General features: G+C 41.9%; 1 protein-coding gene across 1 annotated transcript in view; it reads right to left on the reverse strand.

The window, feature by feature from the left end:
- The window catches only part of LOC100017957 (zinc finger protein 420-like), a 38,458-nt gene extending 12,313 nt beyond the window's left edge, over positions 1-26,145 (reverse strand). Inside the window, exons 1-4 of the mRNA XM_007492231.3 lie at positions 25,204-26,145; positions 21,729-21,799; positions 16,701-16,827; positions 14,965-15,060 (exon numbers count right to left, since the gene is read on the reverse strand). Coding sequence (XP_007492293.2) covers positions 14,965-15,060; positions 16,701-16,827; positions 21,729-21,761 — 256 coding nt within the window. The 5' untranslated portion in view covers positions 21,762-21,799; positions 25,204-26,145. The remainder of the gene's footprint in view (positions 1-14,964; positions 15,061-16,700; positions 16,828-21,728; positions 21,800-25,203) is intronic.
- Between the last annotated feature and the right edge of the window lie 471 nt (positions 26,146-26,616).

Genomic DNA, 26,616 nt, shown 5'->3' on the forward strand with positions numbered 1-26,616 from the left:
AGCCCCACACACACAAATGGGAAGGCCCAGGAGGCAAGGAAGCCAATCAAAAAGTCATTATAATAACCTACACAAGTGTTCATGAGGCCCTGAACTAGAATGGTAGCTGTGAGTGGAAAAAGGGGGACATACAGAAGAGATGGCTCCAAAGAGATAGGAGAAGGCTCTTCCCTTTACTTCTTTGTAGAGTTGGGGGACTCTGGATGTGTGTGTAACACTGAATATTATACCAGATTTGTTTGATGTGCTGGTGGCTTTACTGAACTGTTTTCTGTCTCTTTTTATTCTTTGTCATAAAGGGGAGGGACACATTGGAGAATAGGTGATATAAAAACAGATATCAAACAAATTTCTTTAAGTGTACTCAGATATTAATCTTGATTTGCTTCTGTTGAATGACTGAGAAAGTGTGAATCAGAGAAAATATTTCTTCTGTTTCCAGGGTAAATGTAACCTCCTGTAGATACATATTAAAATTCTCATGAGTGGACACCTGAGAAAGAGATTGGAAACTGAGGGAAAATGGACAGAGGAGAGAAAGAAAGATTGAGAAAGAGAGACAAAGGTATAAGAACTCAGAGACAAGGAGCTAAAAAATATGGGCTACATCTTGCCATGCCTCTCTGATGGTATTGAGAGAGAGCACTACATCACGTGCCTTCAAACTTTTATTGAAGAGTTTAGGAATGTGGAGTGGGAGGTAGCTAATGAACATGTGACATTACATAGGCTTTAACATTGGCTCAATTGACAATCACGTAATCAAAGAGGAGGAGGTTAAACAAACATATAACTTGGTAAGGAATGTGGCCTAACAAGGTGTGAGCTAAGACCCTGTGGCAAATATCATCCTTCTCAGGAATTATTTTGTCCTTTGGGCTGAAGATTTGGAAATACAATAATCAATAAGTAACATGACCATGAGTCTGGTATATGAACACATAAGATGCAATATCAATACACCAATCATACTTCCAAGATGCTAATATACCTGGCATGCTACAGTAAAAATGAGAAAGTAATTCTTGGAACAACTGACTGGAAAAATATCCAATTTCTCTGGTTAGAATCTGATTGATATCCAAGATACGCAGACATTGAACAAGCTATATAAGTCCAAAAGCCATATCATTAATTGATAAATAGTAGAGGGATATAAGAGGCAGTCAAGTGGCATAATAGATAGACTCATCTTTCTGAGTTCCAATCTAGCCTTAGACATGTATAATTGAAAATCTATTACCCTAAAAAAAGAACTACATTTCCCAGGATCCCACTGAATTCCTATTCTTATGTACTTCCTGTAGACAGGAGATATTAGGCAAGGACTTGAAGGGCCCCACCTCTTTACTTCCAGTCTCGAGCTTGGTGGTGGTAAGGTGGATGTTTGAATTGGCTGATTAGCCATGGGCACATGGTTTTTATTTTGTACCCTCTTTATTCCTTGATTTCTAATGATCATTAATAAATCTCTTAAAATATAATATTTTTATTAGAGATTTAATTTTTACAGACACTTACTAGCTGTGTGACCCTGGGCAAGTCACTTAACACTGTTTGCTTTAGTTTCCTCATCTATAAAATGAGCTGAAGAAGGAAATGGCAAACCACTACAGTATCTTTGCTTAGAAAATCTCAAATGGAGTCATAAAGAGACTGACATGACTGAACAAAGGATATAAATAAAGAGTGCTCACTTAGCCAGTCTACTGTAAATTTTGAAATTTCTCAGACTTGCGAATGTTAAAAATTTCCCCATTGGGGAATTCTCAATTGGAACAATTCCCTACTGGGAACATTCTACATTTGGATGTGAGAACTCTACTTGGATCAGAAATGGGAGGACCTCTACTCCACCCGTACTTAGGACTGCTTTAGGGGAAAAAACTCCTTGCTAAACAATGAAAGTACTTAAACCCATACTTATAATAAGGCAAAAAGTTCTTTAAGCCATGCCTATTTTTAGAAGTAATACAAAGGGATGCTAAGTACCTATTAAAGGTCAGGCAACTTGTAAACTTGCCAGGAGCAAAGAGGTAAAAACTTATTCAGAAGTTTTTTCTGATTCAAACTTACTAAAGGGATTAGTCAACCCAGCAGTGAATTCAGAATGGGCTGTCCCTTGGAAAACGTCTACTGTGATTGGTAGATGGAAGAACTTAGGGGAGGTGACATAGGAGAAAACCCCCTATATAAGAAAAAGCAGAATCTCTTGAAAAGGAATTCCTTTTGAAAATCTCTTGAGAAGAAATCTCTTATGAGGATCGCTTGAGAAAAATCCTTTTGGAACAATCCTTTTGGAGAGAATCCTTTTGAGGAAGATCTCTTATGAGGAATCCTTTTGGAGAATCTCTTGAGAGAGGCTCTGGAGAAGGGAAGCTCTTGGAGGACAATTCTAAGGAGGTCACACTGGAGCCTGTAAACCTTAAAATTTCTTAGACTTATAAATGTTAGAAATTTCACCATTGGGAAATTTCATACTTGAAAAATTTCCTATTGATAGTGGGAACTCTATTGGAATGTGAACCCCATTGGCATGGGAGGTTCCTCCTCCTCCCTTCTTAAGATTACTTTAGGACAGAAAACTTTTGCTGAACAATGGAAAGGGCTTTGACCTATGCTTAAGCATAGAACAGGAATTTCTTTGAGTCATGATTGATTTTAGAATTGATACAATAGAGATACTTGGAATGACAGAACCAGGTCTTGGAAAATATAATTTCCACCCCACTCAATCCTAACAGGATTTAGGAAGGGCTGCAGCAAAGGATCAAGATTTAATTATTTGAGAATATGACCTTCAACAGACATGTGCAAAGCCACAGACCTCTGGGCAGTCCTGGGTTAAGCTAGAGCCACCATTGGCACAGGGAAGACATGGACAGTGATTGGTAGATGTGAGAACTGAGGGGAGGGAACTTGGATGGTTTCCTTAAAGAGAGAGGGGTCTGAGGACTGAGGGGTGGTTGGTTGGAGAGGTTTTTGCTCTGAGAGGTGGTGCTTTGAGAAGTTTGCTCTGAAGGAAGCTGGAGGTGGAGGCCCCTGAGACTGTTTCTCCATTTTGGTCACGTGAGTGATAGGGACTGATCTCTTTGCCTCAGCTATCTAAGGGCTTGGGCCTTTTGGCCCAGCCTAAACAGAAGGGGTATTTAAGCCCTATTCCCTTCTCTCCCCTTTCTTTTTCTCTCTCTCTCTCCTTCTCTCTATCTCTAATACCTTTCTTCCTCCTGTTTGTAATTAAACTCCATAAAAGGTTGACTGCTGATTTGAGTTTTCATTTAGGAATTACATAGCTGAATTCCTTGGCGACCTTAAATTAATATATATCAGTCTTTTAAAGTGATTTCCTTGTCACAAGCTCCTCTGAAGAGACTCTGTCACTAGAATCCTTGCTTAGACAGACCTTGTGGTGAGTGATAAAAGACTGACTGACTGATCTCTCTCTCTTAAGACTCAGGTTTAGGCCATGTTGGCTTAAGGCCCTTCATACTTATTTCCTTTTTTCTCTCTTTCTCTCTTTTCTTTAATTCCTCATTGTATTATTAATTAAATTCTCTATAAAACCCAGTTGACTTGGGTATATTCATAATTGGGAATTTCCCTGGCGACCACCTTATATTTGGTTTAAACAAGAAACTGTAGTGAAAACATATTTTCTGCTGTCACAATTTACTCACCCACTCTTATATCTACTATAATTTATATCTACAACAATTTTAATCACTACAGTTTATGGCTTTAACTATTTTAAATGTTACACTACCAATAAACATTCATTAAGTGGCTACTATGTGCCAGGCACTGGGCTACATGCTGGGAATACAAAAAGAGGGAAAAGATAGTTTCTGTCCCCAAAGAGTTCACAATCTAATGGGGGAGAAAACAAACAAATAAGCTCTATATGGAGGGAAAATAGGGAATGATTAACAGAGTGAAGGTACCAGACTTCAGAGTGGTTAAGAAAGGCTTCCTGTGGAAGATGAGATTATATTCAGAAATTAAAGGCAACTAAGGAAGCCAACAGGTAGAAATGAGGAGGGAGAGTATTCCAGGCAAGAGGTACAGTCAGGGGATATCTTTTGTCAGGGAACAGCAAGGAAGCCAGTGTCACTAGATCAAAGTATGTGGTAAGAAGGTTTAAGAAGACTGAAAAGGGGGGCCGCTGGGTGGCTCAGTGGATTGAGGGCCAGGCCTACAGATGGGAGGTCCTAGGTTCAAATCTGGTTTCAGACACTTCCCAGCTGTGTGACCCTGGGCAAGTCACTTAACCCCCATTGCCTAGCCCTTACCGTTCTTCTGCCTTGGAGCCAATACACAGTATTGGAGCCAATACACAGAAGGTAAGAAAAAAGAAGACTGAAAAGGTAGATGATATAAAGGGCTCTGAAAGCCCAATAGGAGTTTGTACTTGATTCTGAAGAAGCTAGAGAGTGACTGGAATGTACTGAGTAGAGAGACAATATGGTCAGATGCTGCGGTCAGGGTCTAGCCCCACTCATGACTCCAGGGTTCCTGACAGGTGGTGAACGATCAGTCAAAATAAATAACATAAAATAAATAACAAACAGCTTAATCATTATGGCCATGGGACTGCTTTGCATCTCTGAGCTTCTCCGACATTCCCAGGCCTGGGATTTATTTTTATATCCATATTCTTGGCATGCTGGTATACAAAATCAAAGAGAGATAATTGGAAAAGCGATACATCAACTTTTAACAAATCACTTGATTAACATTCTATATTCTCGTATTGTGATTACAGACAGAATAAAGGTTGCACACAAGATAAATGATTTCTGTCACAGGTGGCTTAATTTTCTCATTACTTTGTGAGAAGTTTTGAGCTTACAATCAATCAAGGAAAATTATGTATTGCTTTTAATAAAATGGAATAATTAATCAGCAGTTCTTAGAAGACAACTAAACAATCATATCATGGAGGCTGAGGGGTCTGGGAACACAGTTCAAATTTAGACCGGTGGCTTCTAGGGAGTTACTGATTCACTGAGGCATACTGAAGCTTGATGTACTTGTACTTATCACTTGGGCCTCTATGATTGATTTGTGTACTGACTTCATGAGAAGAGGCTTCTGTATGTGGGAAAGTTTTTGGCTTGGCCTGTAGCTGCGGTTTCGCTGGGAATTATGTACCTGAGTAAAAGTTAAGCCACGATAGTCTTTTGGGATTGGGTTTGAGGGTCTGCTCTTTTGGTGATGTTTAGGAGAATTAGGGTACAGGTGTTTTGCTCTTGCATTATTTCTTTTGAGACTGGGGGAATAATAATCATGTCAATTCATAGGTAAGGGGCATTGATGAAAGAAGTCATGCAAGGGGGATAGAGTGGGCAGTCACATCTCTCCAAGGACCACTCTGTGGCCTCCCCAGCTACCACACGTGACTCTGTCAAGGCATTGTGGACTGATGACCCCCAGCAGTCAGACCTCAACTTCATGAAAATTACTCTAGTAGCTTATTGGAGGATAGATTAAAGAGGGGAAAGACTTGAGGCAGGCAGAGCCATCAGCACACTATTACAATATCCTGGGAGTGAGGCGATGAGGAGCTACCTTAAAGGAGTAGCAGCCTCAGGGAAGAGAAGAGGGTGTATGCAAAAGAAGTTGCAAGGTGAAATATGTGAATAAGATGGAAAGGTTTATAGACTTGTTGTTTTCACAGTTTGGTATATCACTCAGAGACTAGGTTGACAGGCCTCTATAGGCCTGAAAAGCAGCTTGTAGGTTCAAAACACTATCTGACTAGATGACAACTTGTTAAAAAACATTAATTTAGGTTTATTATTATTCAAGCAAAAGAGGAAGGGAGGAGGACCAGGGAAAAGAAGTCCCTATGATTAAAACCTATATATTCCACCCAAATTCCTGTGGGTTTCCAAGAAGCCTTCTTCAGAGTCTTCAGGCTAGCCCATCTCTACACTGGCTCTCTATAAAACCCACACTGACTATCTAATCCGAGCTCCTGGTCCTCCAAATTACTGGTTGACAAGTTTAAAAAGATACATGATAGCTTGCGCTCTTGGCGAGTTCACCCTCGTAGGCCAAAGACCAAGATATCTGGGCTTTCTCACAGACAGGGTTCACTCTCAGTCAGGAAACTCAGGATACAGGATCCTACAGGAACACAGGTAGATGGAATTTGGAGACAGGGATGGATGAGATCTCAGGATCTCCGGATAGCTGGAAAGCAGGAAGGAACCTCTGGCTCTCAGGAAATAGGTAAGTCAACTCCCCTTAGGCTTAGACAGAACTGCCAACAGGCAGTTACCTCTCCACTCCCCCCAAAGAACAGTCTCAAGGTGTCTGGTTTTAAGAAGTCCCCAGATTCTAGAATAGCTCTTTCAGTCCGGTTGGTATGACTAGACCCTCCTTTGCAAATCCTTGTCTTTAGCCACTTTTACAAAGTCCTTCCTTTCATTTTCTCTTACAAAGGCCTTAGCAAGATTGGATATGAGGGGTAAGAGATACCAAGAGGTTGAGTTCCATCCCTAGATTGTGAGCCTGGGGGACTAGGAGGATGAGGGTTGCCCCCGACAGTAATAGGAAGTAGGGGCTGAGCCTAGGAAGAAGATAAGGAATTCCTACACTGAGTTTAAGGTGTCTCCTGGGCATCCAGTTTGAGATGTTTGAAAGGCAGTTGGAAATAGGAGACTTTGGAGGTCAGTCGAACAGTCAGAGCATGATAGGTAGATCTGAGAATCTTCAGCATAGGGGTGGTAATTAAATCCATGAAAGCTGATGAGATCCCCAAATTAAAGGAGAAGAGGTCCTGAGACAAAATCCTGAGAGACATCTATGATTAGTGTGTGACCTAGATCAGCAAAGAGGACTAAGAAAAAGAGGTCTGAGAGGTAAGAGGAGATCTAGGAAAGGCTGATGTCCCAAAAATCTGTTAAGAAGAGAGTGATCAACAGTGTTAAAGGCTGCAGAGAGGCCAAGCAGGAGGAGAGAGTAAAGGTTACTGCATTTGACAACTAAGTGATCAATGGAAATTTTGAAAAAATAGTTTCAATTAAATGTTAACATCATAAGCCAGATTCTAAAGGGTTAAGAAAGGAGAATAAGTGAGACATCTATGATAGTCAGCCTTTTCAAGGAGCTTAGCCATAAAGAGCAGAAGAAATATGGTTAGTAGGTAGGGATGAAAGGATCAAGTGAAGGTTTTTAGAGGATGAGAAGACATGGACATTTTTGTTGATTTTTTTTACAAGACGGGGCTTGGTTTATTACTTTGTTGACTGTCTAGACTTAAGAAAATGATGAAGAAAATGTTAATTGTGCAGATTAAACCTGAAAAATGTCATATATCCTTTTTTGTTTTGTTTTGGAAGCCCTGGCTTTAAAAAACAGCTTGTTACATTTTGAGTTCTGAGTTGTTTTCCTCCCTCCCTCCCTCCCAACCTCACATTAGAGAAGGTCATTTGATAAATGTTTGTGCAGACTTCCATACATTAGTTCTTTCTCCAGAGGTAGATAGTATCTTCCTTCATTGGTCCCTCAGAGTTGATTTGAATGTTTATATTACATGGAGTAGCTTAATCACTCACAGTTCCTCTGTGAACAATATTGCTGTTATTATATACACTGTTCTCTTAGGCCTACTCATTTCACTCTGCATCATTTCCTACAAGTCCTTCCATGTTTTTCTAAAACCAACTTGCTTGTTACTTCTTAAAGCACAATAGTATTCTATCATAATTACATACCACAATTTATTCAGCCATTCCCCAAATAATGGGCACGTCCACACCTTCCAGTTCTTTGCCACCACAAAGAGAGCCGCTATAAATATTTTTGAGCACCTGATCACCTTGGGAAAGAGACCTAATAGTGGTATTGCTAAATCAAAGTATATACATGGTTTTATAACTTTGGGGGCATAATTCCAAATTTCTCTCCAAAATGGTTGAATCAGTTCACAATTCTACCAACAGCGTATCAGTGTTCCAATTTTTCCACATCCCTTCTAACATTTGTCATTTTCCTCTATCATTTTAGCCAATCTAATAGGTGTGAAATAGTACCTCAAAGTTGTTTTAATTTGCATTTCACTAATCAATAATGATTGAGAATTTTTCATATAATTATATATACATATATAGATACATGTGTGTATATACACATGCTATATATTATATGTACATATATGTATACATGCTATATATAAACACACACACATAGTAGGGATGTGACCCTGGGCAAGTCATTTAAGCTGTTTGCTTTAATCCACTGAAGAATGAAATGGCAAACCTCCAATATCACTCCAATATCACATTGGTAAATGGTATAAGATATTAGTCTATACCTAGTTCCTCTCAGATTGCTTTCCAGTTTTCCCAGAAATTTTTACTAAATACTGAGTTTCTATCCCCCAAATTTAGATCTTTACATTTGTCAAACATGAAGTTACTTTAGTCCTTTACTACTATAATCATTTACTAGAATATGTATTGTATACCTATTTTATTCCATTGATCCATGATTCTATTTCTTAACCAGTATCAGATAATTTTTTTTTAAGCCTTACTTTCTGCCTTAGAATTGGTACTAAATATTGGTTCCAAGACAGAGAGTGGTAAGGGCTAGGCAACTGCAGTTAAGTGACTTGCCCTGAGTCACATAGCTAAGAAGTATTTGAATCCAGACTTGAGCCAGGACCTCGTCTTAGCCTGGTTCTCTATTCATGGAGTCACTTAATCACTTTACCAGATAGTTTTGATAAATACTTTTTTTTATGTACAGTTTAATATCTGGTACTGCTAAAAATCTCCATCCTTTGCTTTTTTTTGTCATTAATTCCTTTAATATTCTTCACCTTTTGCTCTTCCAAATGAAATTTATTATTTTTTTTCAAACCAATAAAATAATTTTGGTGGCTTAATTAGACACTGGTTAAGTCAATTAATTAAGACAAAACTGTCATTTTAATTATAATGGCTCAGCCCACCCACAATTAATATTTCTCCAATTATTTAAATCTGACTTTATTTGTATAAAAAGAATTTTCTAATTATATTAATAAAGTCCCTGGGTTTTTCTTGGCAGATATTCTCCCAGTTATTTTATATTGCCTATGGTTATTTTAAATAAAATATCTCTTACTATCTTCTTGTAGGACTTTGTCAGTGACATATAGAAACATTGATGATTTTTTTGACATTATCTCATTGTTATTATTATTTCAATTATTGTACTGAATATCTAGGATTTCCCCAGTATGCCATTATATCATCTGCAAAAAGAGATAGTTTTATTTCATCATTGCTTGTTCTGATTCTTTACATTTATTTTTCTTCTCTTATTGTTATTACTAGTATTTTAAATATGACTGAATAATAGTGATAATATTTCCTTGTTTCACTCCTGATCTTATTGGAAAAGCTTCTATTTTATTTCTGTTACAGAAAATGTTTGCTGATAAAGTAGATGCTTCTTATCATTTTAAGGAAAAATCTATTAATATCTATTTAATTTAAGATTCATTAGGAGTATATTCACTTTTTTCATCTTTGATACCAGTGATTTGGTTCTCTTCTCTTTAAAATTATATTAGCCAATTGTTTACCCATCTTTTTTTTCCCCATAAAACCAGCTACTAGTTTTATTTATTAATTAAACAGTTTTCTAAAATTCAACTTCATTAGTCTTACCCTTAGCTTTCAAGATTTCTAATTTGGTATTTAATTGGAAATTTTTATTTTGTTCTTTTTCTAGTTTTTTAAAAAATTGCATACCCAATTCATCAACCTGTTCTTTCTTGGGGGTAGCTGGGCAGCTGGGTAGCTCAGTGGATTGAGAGCCAGGCCTAGAGATGGGAGGTCCTAGGTTCAAATCTGGTCTCAGACACTTCCCAGCTGTGTGACTCTGGGCAAGTCACTTAACCCCCCATTGCCTAGCCCTTACCGCTCTTCTGCCTTGGAACCAATACACAGTATTGATTCTAAGACAGAAGGTAAAGGCTTAAAAAAAAATCTGTTCTTTATTTGATTTAAGCATTTAGAGATATAAAATTTCCTCTGAATACTGCTTTTGCTACATCCCCTAAGTTTTGGTATTTTGTCTCATTATTATTAGTTTCTTTAATAAAATTATTTATTGATTCTATGTCCTTTGGCCTACTCTTTCTTTAAGAAACACTATATATATCTATATAGACATATAGATATAAAGCATAAGATGATCAACTGTGAAAACTTGACTACTATCAGCAATGCAATGATTTGGGACAATCCTGAAAGACTTATGATGGGGAACACTGTCCACCTTCAGGGAAAGAACTGTTGAAGACAGATGTATGTGGATCAACACATGCTATCTTTCACATCAGTATATTTATGGTTTTATTTGGGGGTTTTGGTTATGTATGAGTGTGCTCTTACAACAATGACCAATACAGAAGTGTGTTTTGTATGAAAATAAAAATTTAATTCAAAAAAGACTAGGTTATTTAATTTCCAAGCAATTTTTAATCTGTTTCTAGGGTCCTTTATTAAATGTAATTTTATTGCATTATGATCTGAAAATTATGCCTTGAATATTTCTGCTTTTCTGCCTTTTGTGGGAAGGTTTTTATGCCCTAACACATGGTCAATTCTTTTAAAGTGTCATGTACCACAGAGAAATAAGACAAGGGTATGTTTATAAGTAGTGGAAAAGGAGCCAGTAGACAAAGAGAAATGGAAGAAAAGTGATATGAGTAGGGATTATCAAGGAGTTAATCTGTTGAAAGAGAGGGGATGGAATGGGATTGCTTGTGCAAGTAAAGGGATACATTTTGGTAAGAAGAAAGGCTACCTCCTTATGTGAGAAAGGAGTGAAGAAGAAGATTGTGGCAGAAGGAATCTGAGTGATAGGGGTTGAGAAAAAGAGGAGGAGGAGTTCATGGCAAGTAGTCTCAATTTTTTTTTACTGTAAAATCTCAGGCAAAGTTCTTAGCTGAGAGAGTGGGAGCCATAGGAGCTTTGAGGAGGAATGAAAAGTTTCAAAGAGCTGTTGTGGAATGGGATAGTGAGTTGATAAGAGAGGTACAGAAGAATTGCCTAGTAGCAATAAAGGCCCATCAAATTTTGATGGGGATGGAGAGAATGTGAGTGGAAAGTGATATTTTATGCCTTGAAATTATGTAATTTAAATATAGTTACCAAATAAATGTAGTTGTCTCTATTGGTGTACAATGTTAAGTTTTATTAAAATATGTAATGTTTTTAATGGATTAAACTTGATCTTTATGGTTCAAAGGGCATAACCAAGAACAATCCAAGGAAATTGCAAACAGGAATATTTTAGCCCAATACAAGAAAGAACTGTCCAACAAACTGAACCATTCTGAAGGCATGATAGTCACTCTTGGGAATAGTAGGTTTCCCATTATAAGATGCCTTCAAATGAAGGTCAGACTACTACTTGTGAGATGTTATGGAACTGAACAGTTGCTCCTTAAAAACCCTTCCAAGTTTGCCACTCTGAGAGGAAAAAAAAACTCTAAACTGCAGAAAGGTTTTCTACATGTAGGTTTTATTGCTTCATGAACTAAAAATGACTGTAAAAAGCACACCTTCCCAAAGAGAAGGAGATAATTATGAACAGTGATAGATAGCAATGTTGTAATGATGACCAGCCAGGAACAATATGGCAACTCTGATCAATACAGCAATCTGAGCCCATTCCAAAGGACCCATGATGAAAAATGCTATCCACCTGCAGAGAGAGAACTGAGGAGCTCTGAGTGCAAATGGAAGCCTTATTGTCTCACTGTTTTTATACTTTTTTGGCTTTTGGGGGTAATATATATGGAAAGACGTTTTGCATGACCCCAAACATAGAATTCATTTGATTATCTTTTTGCTTGCCTTCTGTGAACTTTAAAAACTACTCCACCCTACTTAGACTGTATTTTAGGGGAAGATAAAGTTGTAATCTCCTGATTGAAGAATGAAGGTACTTAGTTCTCACCTTATAGTAAAGCTAGAGCTTTAAGCTAAGTCTATTTCTAGATCTAAAACAAAAGGTGTTAAGTAAGTATAAAGGTTAAATTAATCACAAAATGGTCAAGTAACTCACAAAAGGTGAACTTAACAAAGAAGTGTTAAGTAACTCTAAAGATATAATCAAATCAAAGAAGGTGAGAACTGTAAAAATTGAGATTTGAACCCCAGAATTCAATCCCCAGAAGTCCTTGCTAGTTCCCAAAATGCCCTGTAATCTCACTGGAGGTCCTCACCTGGGCTGAGAGCAGTGGGGGGTATTTAAAATGACTGTACACTGGCTTACTCTCTGGGCTTTCACTTCTAGGGACACGCGGCTCTCTACCTAGCTGGCAAGATGTAGGTTGCATGTGCTTTCTTATTTTGTATTTTCTTTATTTCTTAATCTTTAATAAACCTCTAAAAATATAATGCTTTTAGTAGAGAAACTATATTTTAACTCTAACAGAACTAAAAGTATGGGCAGTCCTGGAAAAAAAAAAGCCTTTCGTGTGATTGGTAGATGTGAAAATTTAGAAGAGGAGACACAAGCATGAAAGGTCTATATATTTGAGATTTTTCGTCCCTCAAGGGCTCTCTCTCTCGTTCCCTGATTGGCGGTGGAGAGTTAGCTGAGAGCTGTGTGCTGAGCCTTTTGGCATCTTAGTGTAACTACAAGCTATTGTCCAGTTTGGTGGTGAGTTTCTGGCTGAATTTTCCTCCTTTACTTTCCAACTTTTTCCTCTCAGAAGCCTCTAATCTTCTTCAGAGACCTAGAGGCAGGAAGTTTAAAAATGCCCCCTGGCATAGGCCAGCTAGGAGAAATCCTATATCCTCTTTCCTCCTTCTCCTTAAATTCCTTCCCTCTATATTAATTAAATTACCATAAATTTCCAGACACACTTGGGAATTTTATTTGGCGATCATTTAAATCTAGATTTAAAGTCACAACCCTAAAATTATCTGACACTTCTCAGCAGGTGGGAGAGGGTTGGGAGTGACGGAGAGAATCTGGAACTTAAAATTTAAAAAGAAGAGAATGTTTAAAAGATTTTGTTTTTAAAAAGCATCTTTAATACAGCTATCCTAAGAGAGGTCAAAATGCAGAATTTTAAGATGGAGAAAAAGGCAAGTATAGATGGCAGTAAAGATTGGTAACAAGTCTCAGGATAAATGAAACAGCATAAGTTTTAAGGGAGGGTGTGTGTGTGTGTGTGTGTGTGTGTGTCAGAGAGAGAGAGAGAGACAGAGAGAGACAGAGAGAGAGACAGAGACAGAGCACTATATATAAATGAAAGAAGGAAGGGAAAATGGGAAGAGACTAAGAGTTCAAGAGAAGCAGGAAAACTCACAGGGAAAGAAAGATAGAAAGGAGTCTTGAGTACTGATGAAAGACTGGGGGAAGAGTAGAAATACAACTTTCTTTCAGATTGGATACACATAGCAAGGCCAGAAAGGAGTTACACAGAAAGGGAGTTCACATAATGAGAAGAACTAGAAATTCAAATCGCAATTCTGCTGCTTATTAGCTTGGGTACTGTAGGGGAGATACATATCACCTCTGGTCCTCGGGTTGTTTGGTTGGTTGCTGTCCTTCATACTCAGAGCAGGCCAAAATTACATCCCTGGTTGATACCTTCTGCCTCAACATAAATTGGATTTAAGTGAGGCAGAGCTGCACAAACTCTCTTCAGCATCATTAAAATTCAGTAACAAGATAAAAGTCAAGGTGATTGGTGATGGCCTGGGATACAGTGGATGGCCTTGGTTTCTTCCCAAAATGGTATATAAGTGCAAGTATTCCAAGTATGATATGAAAAAACTAGGAATAAGACTAGATGATACCTAGGACCCATTACAAAAACTAACATTGTGTCACTCTCTGTTGTTTCAAAATGAATATGAGGAAGCTCATGGGAGAGACAAACACTCTCTATGAGCCTGGGAGACTTCGAAGGATGCTTTTTTTTTAAACCTTTACCTTCTATCTTAGTAATGATTTTAAGGATGCAAAAGAGGTTAAGTGACTTGCCCAGGGTCACAGTTAGGAAGTGTCTGAGGCCAGATTTCACCCAGATGCTCCCAATTCCAGGCCCAGTACTCTGTCTACTATGCTCCAAAGCTGCCCCTTGGAGAATACTTCTTAAAAATTACTTTGAAGAACTCTTTGATCCCATGAGTTCCCCAACAAGATACTCCATCTCTTGGCTCAGGGCATTTTCTCTGGCTCCTCCCCAACCTGGAACACTCACCTCCTTAGCTCTCCTCCGGACTTCCTTTAAGTCCTAGCTCAAAGGCCATCTGTCCCAGGAAGTGTGTGCCAGCCCCTCCTAACACTAGTGCCTGCCTACTTGTCCTGTCAGTAGCTTGTCTGTTCATATTTGTCTGCAGTTTTCTTCCCCATTAGACCGTGAGCTCCTTGAGGACAGAAACCATCTTCTGCTAGAGCTTCGTGAGTGCTTGGCACACAGTGGGTGCTTAATAAATGCTAACTGACAGAACCAAGAGAACATTGTACACAGAAAGTGAAGCATTGTGGAACAGTCCAATATAAGGACTTTGTTGCTACCAAGGGACTTTGTGAGAAAGAGTGCTGTCCACATTGACAGAAAGAACTGGGGGAGGAGAAACACAGAAGAAAAACATAGGACATCAATATCTGTAATTTATAATTTGGGGTTTTGGTTTTAAAAGATTGCTTTATTGAAAAAATGAATAATATGGAAATAGGTATAAGAGATAACATTTGTATAACCTAGTGGAAGGTTTATTGGCTTTGGGAGGAGGGAAGGGATGCGGGAGAGAAAGAAAATGAATCATGGAAACATGGAAAGATATGTAAAGATAAACAAATAAACCAACAAACATTTCCAAGCTTTCAAAAAACACCTTTTTAAAATGCTCATTGATTGATTGACTGATGCCACACTACACAGGGCCTGGCCCCCCGGGGAGTGGTCAGCTCAGTTGGGCCTCTCTCACTCACCTGGACAGCAGTCCCGGGACTTTCTTCTCTTCAATGTCCACGGTGATTGTCCTCTTTCCAACCAGAAGATCACATCCGGCTTGGAGCCCTGGAGCCCTGCTCGTGGAGCGAGAAGTGAAAGAGCACTTTGGACAGTTCTCTGGGCCTCTGCTCAGAGGTCTCCATTCCAATCCCACCCAACACTTCTTAGCTAGGTGATGTCACCCAAATTGCTCCCTGGGCCTCGGCCTCCTCGCCCACAAAGTAAGGCTAAAAGGACCTAAGGGGCTTGGCCTGCAGGGCGGTGGTGAGGAGCGGCAGAGGTAATGAGCACACCATGTACCATTTTCCTACTTTAGAATTTTACAAAAATGTCTGTTGGTGGAACTATGGTGCTTTTCCACGTGAAGGAAAAGGTGGCCTGAGATGCCCCAGCAGGCTATAGAAGGGAAGGATCTATGTGGTATCATCTCTGTATATTGGCTATGAGGCCTGGCACTGACTTTCTGTCTCTGCCCTGCCACCCTTTTTTATTTTTTTAAACCCTCACCTTTCGTCTTGGAATTAACACTGTGTATTGGTTCTAAGGCAGAAGAGTGGTAAGGACTAGGCAATAGGGGTCAAGTGACTTGCCCAGGGTCACACAGCTAGGAAGCATCTGAGACCAAATTTGAACCCAGGACCTCCCATCTCTGGGCCTGGCTCTCAATCCACTGAACCGCCCAGCTGCACCCTCCTCCCCCTTTTAATGCTAATGCCTTCCCTCTCTGTTCATTATTTCCTATTTCTCCGGGATGGAACTTGTCTGTGCATATTCTCTGAATGTTGACTCTCCAACTCAGTTGTGAGCTCCTGGAGGGCAGGGCCGGTTTTTGCCTTTTTCTGTGGCCCCAGTGGTTAGCTCAGTGCTTGGCACTTGGTAGGGGCTTAATAAATGCATATTGGCTGCCCTCCCTCCGCAGCTCAAACAGTTCCTTCTCTAGGAGGACTTCCCTCACTCCCACAGCAGCTGAAGCTGAGCGTCTCCAAAGGAAAAAGGGCTCCCATGGAGCTCGAGGGAAGAAACCTTCCATCCTGTCTGCCTGTGCCAAGCCCGCTCTCCTAAGGCTTTCACAACTGCGATCTCCTTCGCTCCTTCCCACCCTGGGAACCCTCTAATTATCAGGCCCATTTGGAATGAGAGTCTGCCTTGGAGATTTGTGGGGAAATACTTTAAGCTTCTGGAGGAATGGAGAAGAAGAAGCCCGGACAGGACCATGAAGCTGCCTGTTTCTAGTCGGACAAAGCAAAAGTTCTTTACCTGGGAACAAGGAACAGAAACACCTTTTCTCTTGCTCCTAAAGGTTTCCATAGTGGGCAGCTGGGTAGCTCAGTGGATTAAGAGCCAGGCCCAGAGACGGGAGGTCCTAGGTTCAAATCTGGCCTCAGACACTTCCCACCTGGGTGACCCTGGGCAAGTCACGTGACCCCCATGGCCCAGCCCTGACCACTCTTCTGCCTTGGAGCCAATACACAGTATTGACTCCAGGATGGAAGGTGGGGTTTTAAAAAAATAAATAAAATAAAAAAGGTTTCCATAATCTATATTAGATATTATATTACACATATTTCAGATTTTAGAGAACCCTCCAGGGGCTCTAGAAACCGGACAATAAAGACGGACATGTGTGAGCACACACAACCCTCCCCATCTGAATCCCTGGAGTGGAGGTGCATAGAGAAGGGGGTAGGATTCTGAGTCATAAAGTTGTCCTTACCCAGGGAGATGAGGTTCCTATAGTTGTCCAGCATCACTTCCTTGTACAAGTCCCTCTGAGCAGGGCCCAGTTGCCCCCACTCTTCCCTGGTGAAGTCCACAGCCACATCCTTGAAAGTTAGTGTTTCCTGAAACATACAACATATTCCTGTTCAACCAAAAAGGATCTCTTATCAAGACATCCTTGGGGAAAACAGAAAGTCTGGTTTAGAAGGAATGGTTCTGGGGCAACTTGGTGGCCCAGTGGACAGAACACCAGGCCTGGAGTCAGGAGGACCTGGGTTCAAATCTGACCTCAGATACTTCCTACTGTGTGATCCTGGGCAAGCCCCTAACCTTGATTGCCTCACCTTTACTGTTCTGTCTAAGAACTGTGATAGAAGGCGTAAGGGTTTTATTTTATTTTTTAAAAAGGAATAGTTCTCACAACAGTCAGGGCTCTCACCATTCCCAATCCAACACCTCCAAAATGCCTATGAGATGCCCAGATTTGTACTGGATGACACTGATCTCAAAGGTGATTTTCTTTCATCATTCAATGTCAACAGTACATTCTGGTTCCCTAGTCATGTACTCTGCTTTGTGTCCTGATCCTCCCCTCATAAAGTCATTCTGCTCCATTCAATCCAGGCAGACATGCTCTACAGGAGAGAGGCTTACAGGTAGCAAGTGTGACATAGAGAAACCCACCCTCCCAGCAAATGTCTGAAAATGACACGAGAAAGATCCACAATACAGAAAAGTGAAAATAAATGGAAGGTCCTTCATCCAGGCCCAAACTGCACAGCGGGCCACGAGCAGGCAGAAGCAGGCAGAGTCCTCATGCAGGCAGGGCAGGGAACGTGCCAGTCAGGAGAGCTGAGAGGATGAGTTGCTCCAGGGAAGCCAGGGCCAGCATAAGCACTCAGCCCAGAAGCCAGCGAAGACAGGAAGAGGGTGAAGGCCTGACAGCCAAGACAGATAGGGAATGGCTAATGTAATGAAGACAGAATGTGTGGAACTATTTCTACTTGCTTGTGAATGATATACTCTGGCTTGACTAGAGAGAGGCTAGGGGGACCCTGGGAGTGCCTAGTTATAATGGAGATAGAAATATTTCTTCAGATAGAGATGCTGCTGCCTAACGATCACTATTGATGGCTCATAGATCAAGATATTTCCTTCCTTCCTCCTCCCTTCACCTCCCTTAACGACCCTCTTCTTGAAGCCTTTTGGCTTCGCCTCTGCCCCCTGAGTGGACTGTGCGATTTATGAGGAAAGACTCCTTTCTTTTCCTTTCTCAAGTAAAGGGGGTTTATTGGGAACAACAGGATGGGGATTGTGGAAGAGAAATGCCGAGAGAGAGGATTTGCAGGAGAACTTCGGGCTTGCAGACCAAGCAGGGGACCTGATGTACAAAATCAAGGTGAAGACTCCGAATGGAATGTTCCCAGGAGGAGGCAGTTGAAGCTGGCCAGGGGAGAGGATCGGATTCTCTCTCTCTGGGGGTGACTGACCAAGGGAGGCAAGCTGGCAGAAGGGGGAAGAAGCTGAACTGATCCTGTGCGCTTCTGTCCCAGGCTGAAGGACCCTTGAGGAGGGCTTCAGGAGTTAAGGCTGAAAGGAAATGGACTTTTGTTGGTGGCTTTGTGAAGAAGAAAGAAGATTTTAACTGTTGTCCTCCATCTCTCTGACTGTCCCTCTGTCACAGCCGACTTCCCAAACCCTCATAATCCTCAATTTAGATTAGGGAAACCCTCATCCCTCTCACCTCCGTTTCCTTGTCCTGTTTTCCCAATAAACCCCTTACCTGAGAAAAGAAAGGAAGAAGTTTTTCCTCATAAATATCATAGTCCACTCAGTGGGGAGGGTCCCCAGCTTTGTTTTGCAAGCATGAAGTTCTCTCTTTCTTCATGCCTCTTCCACATTATATAGTAACAAGGGATATGTGTCTGGTAGTTACCTAACAGGTTCTAAGAGCTGTGCTAAATGCTAGGGAAGCAAATGGAAAAAGGGAGACAATCTCTGCTCTCAAGGAGCTCACACTCTGATTGGGAGAGAACCAGTAAAAGAAAGTTTCATTACAGGGTGGATGGCAAGGCCTGGAAGTCCTAAAGATCCATCAGCAGGACAGACAACAAAGCCCAGGGGTCCTTAGATCCAATATATAAATTGTTGAAGGATATGAACAGGAAACTCTCAAGGGAAAAAATCCAAGTGATCGATAATCATATGTTTTAAATGCTCCAATTCAATAATAATGGAAGTAAAAATCAAAATAACTCCAAGTTCTACTTTCTACCTCTCAGATTGGCAAAGATAACAAAAGCTGAAAAAACAAAAACACTTGCTGAGGGGCTATGTATAGACAAACACACTAATGCCCTATTGGTACAGCTGTGATTTGGTCAAGCCATTTGGAAAGGCAATATGGAACAATATCCTAGAAATCACTAAACTGACATGGCAATATCTTCTCTGATGGTGGCATGGGCATTGTACCCCCAGAAACTCAGGCAAACTCTTATCAGGGAAATATTTTTGCTCCCTTAGGCCCTCCTGACTCCCATCCCTTTGCTCCCTTAGGCCCTCCTGACTCCCATCCCTTTGCTCCCTTAGGCCCTCCTGACTCCAATCCCAAAACACCTAACCTTGAAGATTACCTTCCTTTGACTGCTCCATTGAATTGAGACGACAAAGAGACACACCCTATTCATTTATCCTCCAAATCACAAGAACCACCCCCATACCCCCCTCCCCAACCCCTTGCCCCAGAGTCACATCCTCACTGCTATAAAAGAATATAAAAACCCCAGAATTGAGGCATTCTGGGAGCAACCCTCCAGGTTGTTCCACTCATTCTGTTTTGCTGTCCTCCTGTGGAGCAGCTCTTCCACCCATGCAATTCCACTTAGGAGACAGGCTTCCATCTATGCTGCCTCCTGGTCAGATTCAACATTGCTTTCCAAATTAATAAATTTCTCTTTGTATTTTTAAGCCAAGTTTCGGAGTCTTGCATTCTTGCAAAAGGTATCCTTCCTGAGCCCCAGGGGGTCACCTCTACATCCCACAACATTGGGATTGGGTAGAGGCAAGAACTTTCCAGCACTCTTCCCCTTATTGCCTTTCCTACTTGCCAACATTTTCTCTCCCTTCACATTGGACTGCCAGAACCCACTTGGGTTACTTTGAGGTTCATATGACTTAGATCAAATGTTGCTGTCGTTTAATTGTTTTCAGTGGTGTCTAACTCTTCATGACTGCATTTGAGGTTTTCTTGACAAAGATACTGGAGGGGTTTGTCACCCAAATGGGTTAAATTGGAATCACCAATTCCACTCCCTCTAGGGAGAGGGAAGTGTGAGAAAGTAATTCATCTACCTTAATTTTCATTTAAATCAATCAGGGACTTGGAATTCCCCTTCCTTTTAACTTAATCAATCAGGGAACTAGAGGTTCTTGAGATGTGCAAGGATACACCAGCCCAGAGTGAAAGGAAGTTAACACCCTCAGACACAGGAAATTAATCCCACAGGTACTGCCCCCCCCCCCAATGGTGCCAAGCAAATTAAGGAACTATGATTGGTTCCTGAGATATGATGTGGGTGAGCTAGTGGGTGGAGAAAAGGGCTTATAAAGGGGTGAGCAGAGGTCTGAAGAGACTGGAACTTTGGGGGAGATGAACTTCATTCCATCAGAATGCAATTAGGTTATTTGGCTAAACTGCTCCCTACATTTCCCGCTCTTTACTTTCTCTACTTTGATTAAACTAAATTGTTAAAGCTACTAATAGACTCATCATTTAATTTAACTTTAATTATCGCAATTTGATGACCCTTTCTAACTACTAAAGATCACTGGGTCTTTCCAGCAGCCCTGTCTCTTGTGTCCTCCAGAATACTGGCATTGTCACCAACCTAATGACAACCTAAGGAACCCTGGGCCTTGCTATTTGCCTAGGACTGCTAAGCCTTCCCAAATACTCTGCAATGAAACTTTCGTTTTTTCTTGATGTCTCCCCTAATCAGAAGGAAAGCTCCTTGAGAGCAGAAACTGTTTCCCTTTTTCTATTTGCATCTCATAATACAATGCTTGGGATGTAGTAAATATTTAATATATGCATTTTTTAAACTCTTATTTTCTATCTTAGAGTTGATGTTAAGTATCAGTTCCAAAGCTGAAGAATGGCAAGGGTTAGGCAATGGGGGTTAAGTGACTTGCCCAGTGTTACACACCTAAAAAGGACCTGAGGTTGGATTTGAATCCAGGACGTCTTGTCTCCAGGCCTGGCTCTCTATCCATTGAGTTTACCTAGATGCCTCAATAAATGAGTTTTTATTCATTCATTCCTTACCAGACACACAACTCAAAGAGTTCAAAGAAAGATCAGAAGGACCTAAATGCACAAAAATATTTACAGCCACACTTTCTGTTTTAGCAAGAAGGAGGCAAAGTGCCCATCAAAGGTACAGTACAGGAGTTGCAAATGGAGACATAAATTTTCTGACATTATCAACATGTGGATTTGTTTTGTTTGACTATAATTGTTGCAATTATTTTTTAATTGGAGATTGTGGGGACAGCTGGGTGTCTCAGTGGATTGAGAGCAAGACCTAGAGACAGGAGGTCCTGTGTTCAAATCTGGCCTCAGACACTTCCCAGCTGTGTGACCCTGGGCAAGTCACTTGACCCCCATGGCCCAGCCTTGACCACTCTTCTGCCTTGGAGCCAATACACAGTATTGACTCCAAGACAGAAGGTAAGAAAAAAGAAGACTGAAAAGGTAGAAGATATAAAGGGCTCTGAAAGCCCAATAGGAACTACTATATATATTTTTGTACATATGATTCCTTTTTCTTTGATCTCTTCAGTACTGAGTATACAGTTGAGGAACGTGAACCCCTGAGCAAATGGATCAGCAAGGGCCAGGAAAAAGGACATTCAGTATTCCTTAAGGTCTCAGTCTTTGGACTGGAGAGGTGGGGCAGGTTTGTCCAAACTCCAAGAAACTAAGTATTATTTTAACATCAACAACAAGAATATAACTCACCTGGCACCTAGATGTTAGGATCACAGGAGCCATTTTATCTTAGGTAAGTGCACCGTCTTCAAAAGGCAGAGCTGGGAGAGAGAAAACATACGAGGGCCAGCATTTCTTTGATACCAGACAAAATTAGAAATCACTACAACTCTATGAAGGGAGCTGAGACTAGAAGAAAAAGAAGGGTCACTCCTTGGCCTTCCACTCCCAGAATGAAGAGAAAGGGCCACCAGAGAGGTTGAAGTTTACATTTCAATAACTGGAAGGTAGACCCATAAGCAACATTTCCTTCTATCTTCCAAACATATGACTAGGAATCTGCACTCTTCTAGAAGAGATTTAAGCAATCATTTCATCCTCCAAGCCAAAGGCGAGTGACATTTCTTGTCTCCACAAGCCTCTCCCACTGTTTCACACCCTCCTTTCAAGGATCAAACTCAGGACCTTCAGTTTGTGAGACTGACTCGCTGACTACTGGGCTAAAGTCCCTAGACTTGGGCTTGGCCCCACCTGATGGCGATTGCCATTTACCTCTGAGTCCATGATTCAGTCTGAAACTGCTAGCCTGAGATTCCCTTCTGGGTGGATTCTCACAGGAACAGAGAACAAGTACAATCTCTGGGGTCTTCAGCTTACAAGCTAGTCCTAAAACTTGGGGTTCATCAGATCTTACTAGGCTACAAGTTTGAGTTTCTAGATTCCATGTGGACAGCAATAAAAGGCAGGGCCAAGATTCCCAAATTTGGAGTTCTTATCAATGCACCAGGCAGCACACGGGAAGTTCCTGTCCCCTGATGTCTGGGAAGGACAAAAGTGAATCAAAGTTACAGAACAATGGTCACAGACCAGCCTAGAAGCATAGACACAAGGCTTGGAGATGACTGAAGACACACTTTCTCAAGTGGAAGGTGTAGCCAGTCTCTTTCCACCTGAAAAGCTGGAGCCAGGTACTTCTGGAATCCCTGCAGAGTCTCCTGGAAACCAAGTAGGAGAAAAGAGGGCAGGAAGAGAGCCTGGGCCAGGAGTGGTACAAGAAAAATGGGGAGAAAACAAAAGGGATAACTAAAGATGCACTGGAGGGGAAGCAGAAAGAGGGCATGAGGGAGGAGGAAGAGGAAGGAGAAGGGAAAAGAAGAGAAAGGTGTGGAAAAGGCATGAAGAAAGAGAGGATTTACAAGACAAGACAAGCATGTAAACCAAGGTAAAGGACCTGATCTGTCAATTAAGGGGAAGATTCCAAACGGAATGTTCCCAGGAGAGGCAGTTGGGAGCCTGTCGAGAAGAGAGGAACTGAGACTTTGGCTCTGGGTTTACTGACCAAGGGAGAAACCTCTTCTCTGGGGTTCTTGACCAAGAGAGACTGGCTTTTCCTGACCTAGGCAGAGAGAGAGACCTTTGTGGTTTTTGACAGAGTCTGGACTTGAATTACTCAAGCAGAGATTATCTGACTGAAGAAGGAAGATTTAACAGTTGTCCTCCATCTCTCTGGCTATCTCTGAGTCATAGTTGTGACTAGACTGACATTTCCCAAACCTTCCTAATTCTCCTTAGAGATTAGGGACACCCTCATCCCTCTCACCTCAATTTCCATCCTGTCCTATCTTTCCCAATAAACCTTCTTACCTGAGAAAGAGAACAACAGTGTCTTCTCTAAACCTCTCAGTTCACCTTTGAGTTATATAAAAAAGTGACTGACCAACAGGGGAGAGGGGAAGGGAGGCAGGAGGGAGAGGGTGGAAAAGGGAGGAAGTGAGGGAGGAAGGGTGGTAGGAAATATCTTGATTAGCCATTAGTGATCAATAGGCAAAATCAGAATACCCCAGAGCACCCCACAAGCAGCATCTCTCTATCTATCTCTCAGAAGTACTTCTATCTCCATAACAAATAGACATCCTGAAGATTCCCCCTAGTAGTAGTATCTCCATTATAACTAGGTACCCTGAGGTTTCCCCTAGTAGCTCTCTAGTCACAAGCCAGAGTATCCATTATCACAACCAGAAATATTCTCCTCAGATTATCTTTTTATTACAAAGGGAAGAGAGGACAGGAAGAAAAGAAAGAGAGGAGGAGATTAGAAGTGGAAGAGCAAGAAATTGATGAGAGCAGCTAGTTAATAAAGATTTATTAATTATATTACATATTATTATGCTAAGTACTGAGGCAAGACAGTTCCTCCCCTAAAGGGGCTCAGTCTAAAGGGAGAGACAAAATGTAAAGAATGACCTATAAACAAGTTTTATATAGAATATATAGTAAATAACCAACTGAAGGAAGGCATTAGAATTAAAAGAGATAGTGGCTTGGAAGCTAGGAGATAAAGAGGAGGAAAGGAAACATTCTACCTAGGGAGCCACTTAAAATGCCTTTCTCTGGGGGCAGCTGGGTGGCTCAGTGGATGGAGAGCCAGGCCCAGAGATGGGAGATGCTAGGTTCAAATATGACCTCAGACACTTCCCAGCTGTGTGACCCTGGGCAAGTCACTTGACCCCCATTGCCTAGCCCTTACCACTCTTCTGCCTTGGAACCAATACACAGGATTGACTCCAAGATGGAAGGTAAGGGTTTAAAAAAAATGCCTTTCTCTGTGGGAGTGTCTAGTTGATACCACAGAATCAAAGAGAACTTGGTGGCATAGAAGGTATAAGAGAACTGGACCACTGTCGGGGGTTGGTAGGTTATGAGCCTTTGAATCCCAGAGGATTTTATATTTGAAACTGGAGGTGACAGGAAGCCCCTGGAGGGGGGTGTATATACAGGCCAGGTGTGAGGAGGTTAGGGTCCCAACAACGTGGTCACAAGGTCAAAGGGCAGAAGGGGGCATTTAGAAGAGATGTGGCAGAGCTGAAATTGGCCGTGGACGAGTAAGAGTCAAAGATAACAGCTGGGCTTTGAGTCTGGGAAAACTGTGCTGCCCTAGACAGCTACAGAGAAGTCTGGAAGGTGAAGGGTTTAGGGGGAAAGATGCTGAATTTAAGATGTCTAGGGGACATCCACATGGAGAGGGGACACTGGAGGTCAGGGCAGGACTGTCGTGAACGGAGAATCGTCAGCAAAGATGGATGGATGGACGGTCACTAAATCCGCGGAAGCTGAGGATGTCACCGGTGTGTACGGAGGGAGCAGAGAGGGGGTACCAAGTCTGAGCTCAGGGGAAACACCCGGGGTCGCAGAGCGTGACCTGGAGGGGGCAGGAGGAGCGGTCACATAAGGAGAACAGAGAGAGAGGTGAAGAGGCGAAGAAAAATTTCTGGGCCCCTGGATCTGTCAACCACGACCTCCGGCGGTGGCGAGGAACGATAACATCAGAGGCAGAGCGAAGAGGAAAAAAGTCCCCGAGGTGGAGGAGGAGGAGGAGGAGGCGGGGACGTACGGGCGGGAGGAGCGGAGGGACGCCGAAGGGGTGGGGCCCCCACAAATCGCGCCCCGCCCCTCGGGCTCCGTAGGGGGCGGGGGCTGGACGCCGGGGGACGGCCCCGACACTCACCTGCCAGTCGCCCTCGGGCCACGAGCCTAAGGGAGAAAGACAGCCAGGAGGCGGAAGTTCTTCTGAAGGCGCTTCCGGTCCTAGGCTACAGCTCAAGCATTTCCGACTGGTCCCTCCGGAATTTCCTACGGCAACTTCGGGGCTCAAAACAGAACAAAGACCATTTCCCGATGGTCTTCTGGGAAAGGTAGTTCAGAGGCCAGGAGCGCTTTCTGTTCATACCTATATTTTCTAGCTGGGCGGAGAGGATTAAGGCAGAACCCGGGAAAGAAGGAACTCATAGAGGAGTTACCGTGGGGTGACTGCGCTCAAGAGGGCTTAAAGGTTTCCCCTGATATTAGGGCCCCCACAAGTCATTTTACATCTGTCTGTATATTCCCTATCTTATCTAATGTCACATTGGACCCTTACTGACTGCGATCCTGGCAAGTCATTTCACTTCTCTCTGCCTCAGTTTCTTCATCTGTAAAATGGAGATCAAAGGAATTTTGTGAGGATCAAATGAGATAACATGTAAAAGCAGTCTACAAGCCTTAAAGCACTAGAGAGGTGCTAGCCATTATGTGAATAAGAGGCCGATAAAAGCCCTAGAGCTTGGGTTCAAATTTCACCCTAGTGGACTTTCAGCATCTCCTCCTCTGGAAAATGCGGGGGTGGGGGGAGAATGAATCCCCTGGCCGCTAAGGTCCGACCCTCTCTGATTCTAATACCATGTTGTTTCCTCTCCGTAAAACAAGTCCCTGGAGGACACGACTTCACTTTGCCTTTGTGCCCCTAGCACCCAGGACGGTGCCCACAGTAGGAACTTAAATTCTTGTTGACAAGAATTCTGGTGTACACGCTGTGCCAGCCATTGGCGAATCGTGGAACTGGGCACGTGCTTATGCCCTTCAGATGAGGGCTAAAGGCACAAATTAAGCCTCCGGTGTTTCTGTTAGGGCTTAACTCTCCAGCACATTCCCAATATGTCGCTGCCTCCAGCCAGTTGCCTCACTCATTGCCACTTGCCTGGACCACGGCAGGAGCTGGTGGCAGGTCTGCCCCATTCCAGTCCATCCTCCCATTCCGCCTTCAAATTATCTCATTTTATCCTCAGTTTGTTACCTAGAAGGGAGGCACTATTCTTATCCCCATTTTACAGATGAGGAAACTGAAGCAACCACCGCCACGCCACCTAGCTGATGGATTCAGGATACTGTCTGGGGCATCCTTTTTTTTAAAATAGGTTTTGGCCAGTTTTATTAAAGTGTTGTTGTTGTTTTATACAATGACCACTAATGTGCATAGTCTCTTGTCATGCTATCCTCAAATCAGTCTTGTTGCTACTGTAGTGACCTACACCAGTTTGGGTCAAGAAAGTGTAATACTGGTTATCCCATTTTCTTAAAACTGACAGTTGTTGGCCAAGATGAT

Source organism: Monodelphis domestica, chromosome 4 (assembly GCF_027887165.1).
Source record: "Monodelphis domestica isolate mMonDom1 chromosome 4, mMonDom1.pri, whole genome shotgun sequence".
NCBI classification, from domain to species: domain Eukaryota; kingdom Metazoa; phylum Chordata; class Mammalia; order Didelphimorphia; family Didelphidae; genus Monodelphis; species Monodelphis domestica.